At 36.3% G+C, this 13,654-nt stretch overlaps 1 protein-coding gene across 4 annotated transcripts in view; it reads right to left on the bottom strand.

Annotated features, from left to right (window-relative positions):
* The window catches only part of LOC123566423 (uncharacterized), a 145,808-nt gene that overhangs the window by 12,751 nt on the left and 119,403 nt on the right, over nucleotides 1–13,654 (bottom strand). For all 4 annotated transcript variants that reach the window (XM_053549901.1, XM_053549902.1, XM_053549904.1 and 1 more), the window contains one exon: nucleotides 5,348–5,530. In XM_053549901.1, coding sequence (XP_053405876.1) covers nucleotides 5,348–5,530 — 183 coding nt within the window. The remainder of the gene's footprint in view (nucleotides 1–5,347; nucleotides 5,531–13,654) is intronic.

The following is a 13,654-nucleotide window of genomic DNA, read 5'->3' as shown; positions in this document are numbered from 1 at the left end:
CTGAGGCTTATGAAACTACATAGTAACACTACAGCAAAAACTAAACCTGAAACTTGATACATTTTATGGCTTTTGCAACATGTCAAAATAATAAAAAGTAATTTGATTTTATTAGGCAATGAAACATGTCAAATTATATCAAAAGCAAGAATAATGTCCAAAAAGTATACAAGATTCCTTTTTTATAAAACTATAAAATGTCTGTCTGATGTATTCCCATTTCCTGGCAGAAGACACTCTCTAGTAGAGAACTCTTAAATTCACTCTAAAAACACATTTTCTCTTTCCTGGAGCTTCTCATAAAATCGGGAAGATAAGAGATCATTTTAAAGGCTATTTGAGGAAATGTTATCACAGAGGTGGTGAATGATTTACTGTGAAAGTCATGTAGACTGTAGCACTGACGCCGCCAGTAACAATACAGCATATTAGTAGGGCCAGCATTTTTTAATTTTCTGGTTTACGGGAGCGCCGACCCTATTTTTTGACAAAACAAAATAAAAATAAAAGTCATTTTCAGTACTTTTATTTTCATTTTACCCGCCGACCGTCCATAATTGCTGCTGCCAAAAATAAAAGTTTAACTGTAAGGTAGAGGTTTTTAATCAAGATCAACAGACGCATGAAAAATGGCGGCCTCCACGAATGTAAATTGTGTGAAATTAGGAAAAATATGCAAGTTAACAGACAATAATCTTTGGAATGAGTTGGCAGAGATAACAAGTATTGTAAAGAAATTGGATCTGAGTAGAAATTACAGCACCTAAAGCTCAACATTAGGAATAATCACATACGAAAAATGACCTTCACTATCAACGCTGGAATACAGGCTGACTCGGACCATGGCTGATTCGGACCAAATTTACTTGGCTTATTCGGCCCAAATTTTTAAGCTTTCCTGACACTAATGTCAGGAGTAAAAATGAAATTTATGAGTATTAAGTTGAATGTCTGATGCAAAGAATAATTAAAGTCCTTATTTAAATGCATAAATGATGCATTTTAGTTTGTCAAAACTTCTTACCTGCTTGTACGGTATATTTTATGTCCTTACTTCAAGTTAAACCTCTGTATAAGCTATAATCAACATTATTTTCTGAAAATTGTGAACCATCCAAAATTTATGGTCAATATTGACTGTTAAATAAAAGTTTGTGGTCTGAATCAGCCAAAATATATGGTCATTATCTACATTATCTACTTTTATTCAAAGTTTGTGGTCCGAATCAGCCAAAATATTTGGTCCGAATCAGCCATGGTCCGAATCAGCCAAGGTCCGAATCAGCCTGTTTCCCTATCAACGCTGTCCAGATGTTGAAAATTCTGGCGTATCACATGTACGAGATTTGTTGTCTGTATATTATAATTGGACAACGATCAAATTCATGTGGGACTGTCAGAAAAATACCACAATTGATAAAAAGGAAAGAAACCAAAGAAATGGCTACATGGAGAGCAAAAGTGAGTATCAACTTGCTAAACACATTTTTTTTACTTTGAAGTCTTGGTTAGAGAAGATAAAATAACTAATACCACAATTTTCAGTAGTTCTGTTCAAAACAAAGTGCAATTTCTGTGTAAAATGACACATGTCCATGCAAATGCTTGACAAAGATACATGTGACATAAAATTCAAACTACATGTACATGATGTACATTGTAGTCAAAATAATTGGACAGTCAGATTAATGGTTGTTTAATATGTTTGACAGGCAATCTAATCAGGATCGCTTCAAATTAGTTTGACTAAAGTTCTAGCCAGGTACTGTAACTCAAAAGATAATTATCAAACATGAAACTCCCAGCAACATTCCCATGTTCACTTAAGTATACGCCAATAAAATCTGTAAGAAGACCCTTTGAAAGTATGTTTGGGACAGACGTTCAGACACTATATGTCACATGTGCCTTTGACATTGAGGAACACATAATGACATATCCAGTAATAAATGTTTTTTCAAACTCATAATTTACTAAGTCCAAGTCCCATCTCAGTGAAGAGTCTTATAAATCTCTGATACTGTTGTTTGAACATCAGCCGATAAGGTTTTTATTTTGTACACATTTTAGCTGAACCAAAATTCAGATTATTTCCACTTGTCGTACAATATAGGTGGCACTGACAATCGGCAGAATATAAAACAATATTCAAGTCTCTGAAACTTAACCAAAGCCATGAATTTAATTTTAAAACCAGTTTGCATAATTTTTATCAATTCGTAATTTTTGCTTTCTAGTATGACAATGCCTGTCTTTAAGACTTTGCATCTCCGGCCAGTTAATATACATGTATGCAGTATGAGGACCTAAAGTAGTCCTTGCATATCCCCATTTTAATAGCAGTTTTTATTCATGTTTATCATGTTTAAATAATAAACATTAGGCAATGTTCTTATGATATGTCAACTGTGGTATCTGTATATTTTATTATGAAAAATGTTTCAACAAGTCTATTTTTATTACAAAATAGATACATACAAAAACACAAATAATACATATCCTTGGTGACTTTGAAAATGGCAATATTCATACAAGCTACACATTAAGAAAACAACAGTATACTGAGATGATGAGATATAAACCAGTTCAGAATAGTTCATTTGTGCGTGTGTATGCAATTTAAGCTTGCAAGCTTTTGTTTTTTGTGGTGTACAAAAAATAAAAAAATTGTATCCTTTTGGGCGTTTTATTTTTATTTATTTGGTTGACTGCTCAAAATTGGGATTTTTATTTTTATTTTTATTTGTCCCCCCTGACCCAAATTTTTTTTAAAAATCTCCCGTAAACCAGAAAATAAACAAGAGCTGTCTCCGTAGGATGACACATGCCCCCGATGGCACTTTGAATGAATAGTTATGGCCGATGTTAGAGTTTAGGACCTTTGACCTACGGAGCTGGGTCTTGCGCGCGACACATCGTCTTACTGTGTCACACATTCATGCATAGTTATTTTAAAATCCATGCATGAATGACAAAGATATGGACCGGACATGCCCATCAATGCACTATCATGAAAAATGATCTTTAACGTGTGACCTTGACCTTTGAGCTACGGACCTGGGTCTTGCGTGTGACACGTCGTCTTATTGTGGTACACATTCATGCCAAGTTATTTGAAAATCCATCCATCGATGACAAAGATATGGACTGGACACGCCCATCAATGCACTATCCTTTAACATCTAAGTGTGACCTTGACCTTTGAGCTACGAACCTGGGTCTTGCACAGGACACGTCGTCTTACTGTGGTACACATTAATGCCAAGTTATTTGAAAATCCATCCATCGATGACAAAGATATGGACCGGACACGCCGCCATTAATGCACTATCCTTTAACGTCTAAGTGTGACCTTGACCTTTGAGTCTACGGGACCTGGGTCTTGCCACTGCACGTCGTCTTACTGTGGTACACATTCATGCCAAGTTATTTGAAAATCCATCCATCGATGACAAAGATATGGACCGGACACGCCCATCAATGCACTATCCTTTAACGTCTAAGTGTGACCTTGACCTTTGAGCTACGGACCTGGGTCTTGCGCACTGCACGTCGTCTTACTGTGGTACACATTCATGCCAAATTATTTGAAAATCCATCCATCGATGACAAAGATATGGACCGGACACGCCCATCAATGCACTATCCTTTAACGTCTAAGTGTGACCTTGACCTTTGAGCTACGGACCTGGGTCTTGCGCATTGCAAGTCGTCTTACTGTGGTACACATTCATGCCAAGTTATTTGAAAATCCATCCATCGATGACAAAGATATGGACCGGACACGCCCATCAATGCACTATCCTTTAACGTCTAAGTGTGACCTTGACCTTTGAGCTACGGACCTGGGTCTTGCGCACTGCACGTCGTCTTACTGTGGTACACATTCATGCCAAGTTATTTGAAAATCCATCCATCGATGACAAAGATATGGACCGGACACGTCCATCAATGCACTATCCTTTAACGTCTAAGTGTGACCTTGACCTTTGAGCTACGGACCTGGGTCTTGCGCACTGCACGTCGTCTTACTGTGGTACACATTCATGCCAAGTTATTTGAAAATCCATCCATCGATGACAAAGATATGGACCGGACACGAAAATTGCGGACAGACCGACAGACCGACAGACTGACAGACCAACAGACCGACAGACGGTTCAAAAACTATATGCCTCCCTTCGGGGGCATAAAAAATGCTGGCCTAAAGAGGTGCTACAATGTGGACTTCATTTTCAATAATACAAATTTATTTACTAATGAATGTCATTTTATCTCAAGCTTATGCTGCTTATTGCAGTCCTTACCATTTTTGCATTTACAAAAATGTCAGTATTCTGTCAAAGGCACATGAAAAAGACTCTTTTTTTTAAATTCTTTTTTTTGTAAAATGTTTTTCTGCATACCGTATAACTCCGTATTAACGCCCCCCCTCTAATTAACGCCCCCCACCTCCCCACGTTTCTTGGGGAAAATAAAAAAATCTTACCTTCAAAAATTGGTCCTAGATCCAACACAATAATATCCAGATAATAACAATTCCATAACAATACAAATGAATTTAAAAAAAAAAATACTTTATTAACACAAACTTTTAAACACGTCAACAGGCATGGCACAAATAAATCTACTGTGTGTAAGTACTGAATATGCCATGCTATAAACGCCTCAGTATTGATCGAATTTAACTCGGATGATGTCACTCAGCGGGCGACTTTACACAGTTTCCCAGTACGATTACGTATCGGGTTATGTCAGTGCATGAATAGGGGGGCATTTATACGAGTTACTGACATTGTTTGGATCAAATTTTTCGTAAAATGCATCGCCCTCGGGGGCGTTTAAACGGGGTTATACGGTATTCATCTTTCTTAATATTATCATCCCTTTCTTATATGTTTACCTACCAGTTTTTCTGTATGTAGTAAGTTAATTGTTCTTTTCTCCTAACATGGGCATCTACATCTTTTTCCTTACATGGTTATCAACACATTTCTCATTATACTGTTATCTACTCTTTTTTCTTTTCATGGTCACTAACACTGTTATCTACACCCTTTTCTCTTTATGTGGTTTTCTACCCATTTCTCCTTTCATGGTTATCTACACTTTTCTTGATAAAATGGTATCTACGGTATCTACACTTGACCTTTCTCTATATTATGGCTACCTACCCTGTTACTTGCATGGTTATCCGCAATTTTCTCCTAAGTATATGGCTATCAACACTTTTCCCCTAAAATGGTTATTTACCCTTTCTCCTTACATGGGTACCTATGATAACTTGGATACAAACCAAAAACTTAGCAGGCCTTGAGATGATATGTATTTAAGAAGAAATATATACCTCTTTTTGATTTTCCTTGTTAGAGAACATTGTGAGTTCCTCTCCATATATTGCTTGTTGGTTGAGCACCTCTTGGTAGTCTATTTCCTTCATTAGGCCTGGATCTTCTATTCCATTGGCCTTCAGGAATTCCATATAGGCCACCTGGAATGCTTGACCAATAGACTGGGCAATAAGCTGGGCCTGAAATATACACAAATGCATCTGTTAGGAAACATGTTATTATAAATCAATAGCTGCATAATATGGAATGATTTAATTATATAATAGACTATGACACAGCTTGATTCAAATGTGAAGCATCAAACAAATGAATGTGTTTCACAAACTTTTTCAAATGGCCAATAAGCAAGAACAGTTCCAAGTTTTCTAAGTATGGTAACTGAAACATGACATAATTTTGTAAAGCTCATTAAAGAATTAAGAATCACAGTAATGGTTGTCTGGTATAGAGCTACAGGAATTTGTCTCCGGTTACTCTTAAGAAGAAATCACTGACCTTTTTAGATAACTTGCTTAGAAATCTGAAAAAATTAACACATCTCAGAAATGAATGCAGTAACCTAAAGCATGAACAACTTTTTTTTTTGAAATACGATTTGTCAAATGTGCTGTTTTCTTGAGTACAAAAGCAATGAAGAAACTTAACAAAGTATTTTGTGTCTCCGATGAAAATTAACCATTTTAGCTTAAAATATTTTCATCAGTGGCAATTTCATTTTCAGTTCCCCCGACACATGAAACGTGTTAGTGAAGAAACATCAGCCCACAACTCTGATTGCCTCACTTGTATAATCAGCCAAGTGTCTAGCACTTATTAAGTCTTCTATTGTTTTGCTGCCATGTTTGTATTGAATCATGCTAATCAATGTCTCCCATATGTCCCAGTGCAATACTGGGTCGAATTAAATCTCCACATTAGTATGCATGCAAACAGGGAACCATTTCTGAAACACAAAGGCTAAGAAAAAAGTTTATTGTAGCTTCTAGCCTTCTTCTAGCCATCTATATTAATTTGTGACTGATTCTTTTTTCACCTTGTATTTTCAGTGAAAAAGGAATATCTTGAAACTAGCCATATTTTTCTCGTCAGTTTTGGGGAAATGGTTGCAGGGCCCATGAGAGGACACTGCACATGACTGACTACAAAGGATGTTTGTAAAAACATGTTTGCCCCACGTGATTGGTTGTCCCATTTTCAGTCCTGTGATCACTATGAACTTGACCTTTGCCTTACTTACATACCCCCATAACAATATGGGTCATCTACTCCATAAGCCCAATCATGCTATCAAGTTTGAAGATACTGGGTCAAATGGTTCTCAAGTTATTGATCAGAAACTGTTTTCAAGGTTCAGGCCTCTGTGACCTTGACCTCTGACTTACTGACCCAAAAATCTACAGAGGTCATCTACTACATTGAGCCTAATCATGCTATCAAGTTTGAAAGTTCTGTGTCAAGTGTTTTTTAAATTACTGTGTGGAAATAGTTTTCAATGTTTGTGCCCATGTGTCCTTGACCTTTGACCTATTGACTCCCTAAATTATAGCAGTCACCTACTGAATAATCCCAATCATGCTCCCAAGTTTGAATGTTCTGGCTTGAGTGGTTATCAAGTTATTGAGAGGAAACTGTTTGCTTTACCGAAAGATGGAAGTGATGAACATGACAGTGCAAAGTATTATTCCCCTGCTTCTTTGAAGGGGCGCATAATAATAACAATTTCAGATTTCCTTTCAGTAATCAACCATTTTAAAGCCACTGAGAAAATTAGCTAGGATCAAACAAATTTAGAGATCCCAGTAATTCACTGTGACCATATACCAATAAAGCAAGGCAGAACCAATTATATTGACCAATAAAAAGAGGTAAGTCATATTTTAGACATTTATCAAATCAGAGAATAATCGATGTCTGCACAAGATACTGCACGGCTGGAAAACAACTATAATCTATTTAGAACTGATCTCCCAGACAGTCCACATTGTCTTAATCTCAAAATGGAATGGATTTCTTAATCTCGTTCCGTAAGGTAATATATCAATTGCTGCTTTTAAGGTTATGGGGAAACTAACTGTATCATAATTAATACTTCCAATAGATCTGGCAACCAAATTGCTGTTTCTTACATAAGTTAGATTTAACAACAATATATCAACATGACTTTCCTCATCTTACCCTTAAACTTCTAAAATAACATCGGTCCCTCATGTTTATCTGGACTTAAGATACATTTGCATTTGTGTGGACATTTTAAGTATGTTTTACACTATTCTACAGGTCTTCAGGGTGTTAGTAGAAATTCTGAAGATTTTGGTGATATCTTGAATTTTACTGACAACCATGGAATCCCTACATACAAAAGAAGTCCAAGAAACTCCATAGTTAACATTCTTGACAGCAAAAGGATTGAAACAAGAGTAAGACTAATCCAAGCCTCCTACACTTGCCAGAACATTAAAGAAACCATGACAGAAGTCAGGAAAGACTCCTTAGTAACACTTGCCAGTACATTAAAAGAAACCATGGACAGAAGTCAGGAAAGAATCCTTAGTAACACTTGCCAGTACATTAAAAGAAACCATGGACAGAAGTCAGGAAAGAATCCTTAGTAACACTTGCCAGTACATTAAAAGAAACCATGGACAGAAGTCAGGAAAGAATCCTTAGTAACACTTGCCAGTACATTAAAAGAAACCATGGACAGAAGTCAGGAAAGACTCCTAAGTAACACTTGCCAGTACATTAAAAGAAACCATGGACAGAAGTCAGGAAAGAATCCTTAGTAACACTTGCCAGTACATTAAAAGAAACCATGGACAGAAGTCAGGAAAGAATCCTTAGTAACACTTGCCAGTACATTAAAAGAAACCATGGACAGAAGTCAGGAAAGACTCCTAAGTAACACTTGCCAGTACATTAAAAGAAACCATGGACAGAAGTCAGGAAAGAATCCTTAGTAACACTTGCCAGAACATTAAAGAAACCATGACAGAAGTCAGGAAAGACTCCTTAGTAACACTTGCCAGTACATTAAAAGAAACCATGGACAGAAGTCAGGAAAGAATCCTTAGTAACACTTGCCAGTACATTAAAGAAACCATGACAGAAGTCAGGAAAGACTCCTTAGTAACACTTGCCAGTACATTAAAAGAAACCATGGACAGAAGTCAGGAAAGAATCCTTAGTAACACTTGCCAGTACATTAAAAGAAACCATGGACAGAAGTCAGGAAAGACTCCTTAGTAACACTTGCCAGTACATTAAAAGAAACCATGGACAGAAGTCAGGAAAGAATCCTTAGTAACACTTGCCAGAACATTAAAGAAACCATGACAGAAGTCAGGAAAGACTCCTTAGTAACACTTGCCAGTACATTAAAAGAAACCATGGACAGAAGTCAGGAAAGAATCCTTAGTAACACTTGCCAGTACATTAAAAGAAACCATGGACAGAAGTCAGGAAAGACTCCTTAGTAACACTTGCCAGTACATTAAAAGAAACCATGGACAGAAGTCAGGAAAGACTCCTACACTTGCCAGTACATTAAAAGAAACCATGGACAGAAGTCAGGAAAGACTCCTACACTTGCCAGTACATTAAAGAAACCATGGGCAGAAGTCAGGAAAGACTCCTTACTAACACTTGCCAGTACATTAAAGAAACCATGGACAGAAGTCAGGAAAGACTCCTTAGTAACACTTGCCAGTACATTAAAGAAACCATGGACATAAGTCAAGAAGCCTCCTACACTTGCAGTACATTAAAGAAACCATGGACAGAAGTCAGGAAAGCCTACTTGCAGCATATTAAAGAAACCATGGTCAACAGAAATCAGGAAAGACCCCTGCATCTTAAGGGGACGCATACTTTGAAATTAGAAAAAAGTGGGTGGGGTATTATAAAATTTACCTGCAAAAAAGTACAAGGTTTTGGTAAATGAAATGAATACTGTTTCAACTGTTATAAGTACACAAAGGATTGCTCACTAAAATAACAAGAGGGCCAAGATGGCCCTAGGTCGCTCACCTAAGAAACACTCCATAACAGTGTAAAACATGTTTGACCTAGTGATTTCATGGAAACAAATATTCTGACCAATTTTCATTAAGATTGGACCAAAAAATTGTCTCTTGCGATAAAACAAGCATTTTCTTAGATATGACCTAGTTTTTGACCCTAGATGACCCATGTTCAAACTCGACCTAGATTTTATCAAGGCAATCATTCTGACCAAAATTCATGAAGATCAACTGAAAAATACAGCCTCTATCACATACAGAAGTTTTTTCTTTGATTTGACCAAGTGACCTAGTTTTTGACCTCAGATGACCCATATTCAAATTCGACCTAGATTTCATTAAGGCAATCAACCTGACCAAATTTCATAAATATCAACTGAAAAAAAAACAGTCTCTATCGCATACACAAGATTTTTCTTTAATTTTACCTAGTGACCTAGTTTTTGACCTCAGATAACCCATATTCAAAACCGACCTAGTTTTCATCAAGGCAATCACTCTAACCAAATTTCATGAAGATCAATTGAAAAATACATCCTCTATTGCATACACAATGTTTTTCTTCGATTTGACCTAGTGACCTAGTTTTTGACCCCAGATGACCAATTTTCGAAATCAGCCTAGATTTTATCAAGGTTATCATTCTGGCTAAATTTCATGAAGATCAGTTGAAAAATACAGCCTCTATTGCATACACAAGGTTTTTCTTTGATTTGACCTAGTGACCTAGTTTTTGACCCCAGATGACCCATTTTCGAACTTGGTCTAAATTTCATCAAGGCAATCATTCTGACCAAAATTCATGAAGATCAATGGAAAAATACAGCCTCTATCGCATACACAAGGTTTTTACGTGATATGACCTAGTGACCTAGTTTTTGACCCGAGATGACCCATTTTCAAACTCGGCCTAGATTTCATCAAGGTAATCATTCTGACCAAAATTCATGAAGATCAGTTGAAAAATACCGCCTCTATCGCATACACAAGGTTTTTCTTTGATTTGACCTAGTGACCTAGTTTTTGACCCGCGATGACCCATTTTCGAACTCGGCCTAGATTTCATCAAGGCAATCATTCTGACCAAAATTCATGAAGATCAATTGAAAAATACAGCCTCTATCGCATACACAAGGTTTTTCTTTGATTTGACCTAGTGACCTAGTTTTTGACCTGAGATGACCAATTTTTGAACTCGGCCTAGATTTCATCAAGGTTATCATTCTGACCAATATTCATGAAGAAGAATTGAAAAATACAGCCTCTATCGCATACACAAGGTTTTTCTTTGATTTGACCTAGTGACCTAGTTTTTGACCCGAGATGACCCATTTTCGAACTCGGCTTAGATTTTATCAAGGTTATCATTCTGACCAATATTCATGAAGATTAATTGAAAAATACCACCTCTATCGCATACACAAGGTTTTTCTTTGATTTGACCTAGTGACCTAGTTTTTGACCCGAGATGACCCATTTTTGAAGTCGGCCTAGATTTCATCAAAGTTATCATTCTGACCAATATTCATGAAGATTAAATGAAAAATACAGTCTCTATCGCATACACAAGGTTTTTCTTTGATTTGACCTAGTGACCTAGTTTTTGACCCGAGATGACCCATTTTCGAACTCGGCCTAGATTTCATCAAGGTTATCATTCTGACCAATATTCATGAAGATTAATTGAAAAATACAGCCTCTATCGCATACACAAGCTAAATGTTGACAGACGACGGACGCCGGACGCCGGACATCGAGCAATCAGAAAAACTCACCTGAGCAGGTGAGCTAAAAATGAGAAAACCTGAAACAAGAAAGTTACTGTTGAATTACATAAGACTTCTTGTGTACATTCAAAGTCAACAATTAAGACTTTTTGGTGCGAAAATAATAGTGCTTCACTTTGTCCAAACATTTATCAATGTCCTACAGATTCTAATTTAAAGAAAGAATGTGAAATAAGTTCACTGTCTTGCTTTTCATTTCGCATATGTGAGCTAAAACATATTATTTAGTTTGTTTACAAAGTAGTGCATAAGTAAAGATACGGTGGTCAAGGAATGCCACATTACAAAACTAAAAGAGTATATTCCCCTTAATACATTAAACATTTATCGTTACAGAAGTCTAGTGGCTTACAATAAAGGCCTAGAAGTGTTGCCATTATTAATTTTTAACTTACCGTATAACCCCGTTTAAACGCCCCCGGGGGCGATGCATTTTACGAAAAATTTGATCCAAACAATGTCAGTAACTCGTATAAACGCCCCCCTATTCATCCCAATTCATGCACTGACATATTAACCCGATACGTCATCGTACTGGGAATCTGTGTAAAGTCGCGCGCTGAGTGACGTGATCCGAGTTAAATTCGATCAATACTGTAGCGTTTATGAACCCAGATGTTTATGTGGATTTACCTGCACGTAGCATATTCAGTACTTACACACAGTAGATTTATTTGTGCCATGCCTGTTGACGTGTTTAAAAGTTTGTGTTAATAAAATGTGGGGGGTTTTTTTGAAATTCATTTGTATTGTTATGGAATTGTTATTATCTGGATATTATTGTGTTGGATCTAGGACCAATTTTTGAAGGTAAGATTTTTTTATTTTCCCCAAAAAACGTGGGAGGGCGTTAATTAGAGGGGGGGCGTTAATACGGGGTTATACGGTAGTATTCATGAACTACAATGCACTTAAATATCAAAACACATTCAACAAACTTTTGAAAATGTATTGTCTTAAAAATCCCTAAAATAAGGTATGAAATTTGGTTGAAAGGTCCAATCAATGTGTATATGTGCAAAAGCAACATTCTAATCTTGTTCACAAAAGTTACTAATAAACAGCAGGAATGTCAATGATCAAAACTGGACGAATATACAGTTATCCTCACTTTAATGTCATTTATAATTTGTCCTTGAATTCTCCACCATACTTTTCATAACAGTGTTTGCACGAGTTGCACGAGAATGCTGTCATTCACATAAAAAAACGGGGTCAAATAAGTTGTAAATGCAATATCATCTAAACATAATTAATGGATTATGCAGTTCAAGATAAACTTTATCTCATAACGTAACGAACATGTATAATGTTGTAACAACAACTTTACTTACACTGATTTAAGTAGCAGTCGGTTTATAAGTGACTTTATTGATTCATTTTGTGTTTTGTTATTGTTGTCAAAAAGTATAACGGAAGTGCCTCACAAATGAAGCGGAAACCAGTTTGATGCGCAAAGTAGTCCACTGTAAGTAATATTATTTGACAAATGTCCACAGAAATTAATAATTTTCTAATATTAAAGACGAATATCTGAATAGGATTCATTATTTGATAAGAAATTATAATCATCGACATGTTTTTTTAAAAATCGTACACGTGCTGACACCTAAGTTGTCTCCCGTTGTTTATTAGAGTTACCTTTCGTCCGGCGCAGTAATACATTTGCAGTGAATCGCCGAGAAGTCGTGGGAAAATTAAAAACCATGTAAACAAACTAAAATTAACCACCTTTTCAAGATGAATTTCAAGTGATCGACATTATGCATTTAACCCGCCTGACCTGTGTAGCATCTTAGATATCTGTTCTAAGGTATTCATTGTGTAGAATGTCATGTTATGCCCTTGCAATGCTAATCCCACTCTGATTTTTTTGTTTACATTTTTTTATCAATGAGAAATATGGCGTCCATCCCGAGATGAACAGACGTGGCGTTAAATTTTTACATGTTTAAGCAAACCTGGTGTGTTAGAAAGAAAATCTCATCCCTTCAACATTATTTGGAACACTGTTATTGTAAAAAACCTGTATTTTCCTTATACAAAAGCTTAATATTTTGTGTTGAATGTACTTTCACAAAGACCTCTGTTTTCCTATTACATTCATAGTACCACATCCTTATCCACAAAATACTGAATATTACAGGTGTCCATCAGTATTATATCAGTTTAGGAATATGTTTTTTATTTTCCCACCATCGATTTCCTGAATATGCACCCCTTCCGCATTGCTGTATGAACTGTGAATGTAGCAATATGCGTCCCCTTAAGGCACAAAAACAAAGCATGAACTAATGTAAGCCTTACATATTTGCCAGCACAAAAGGGAAACCACAGATAGGACTTATACAAGTCTAATACATCATCCAGCAAAAGAAGAAACCATGGACAAGACCAAAGGAAGCCTCATACATCTGCTATCACAAGAGAGAAACCACAGACAATACTCATGTATGCCCCATACATTTATACATATCTTTTATAACATGAATCAATT

This window comes from Mercenaria mercenaria, chromosome 8, assembly GCF_021730395.1.
Source record: "Mercenaria mercenaria strain notata chromosome 8, MADL_Memer_1, whole genome shotgun sequence".
NCBI lineage: Eukaryota > Metazoa > Mollusca > Bivalvia > Venerida > Veneridae > Mercenaria > Mercenaria mercenaria.
The sequence above is the reverse complement of the archived record's forward strand: the minus strand, read 5'-3'. Positions and strand labels throughout refer to the sequence as shown.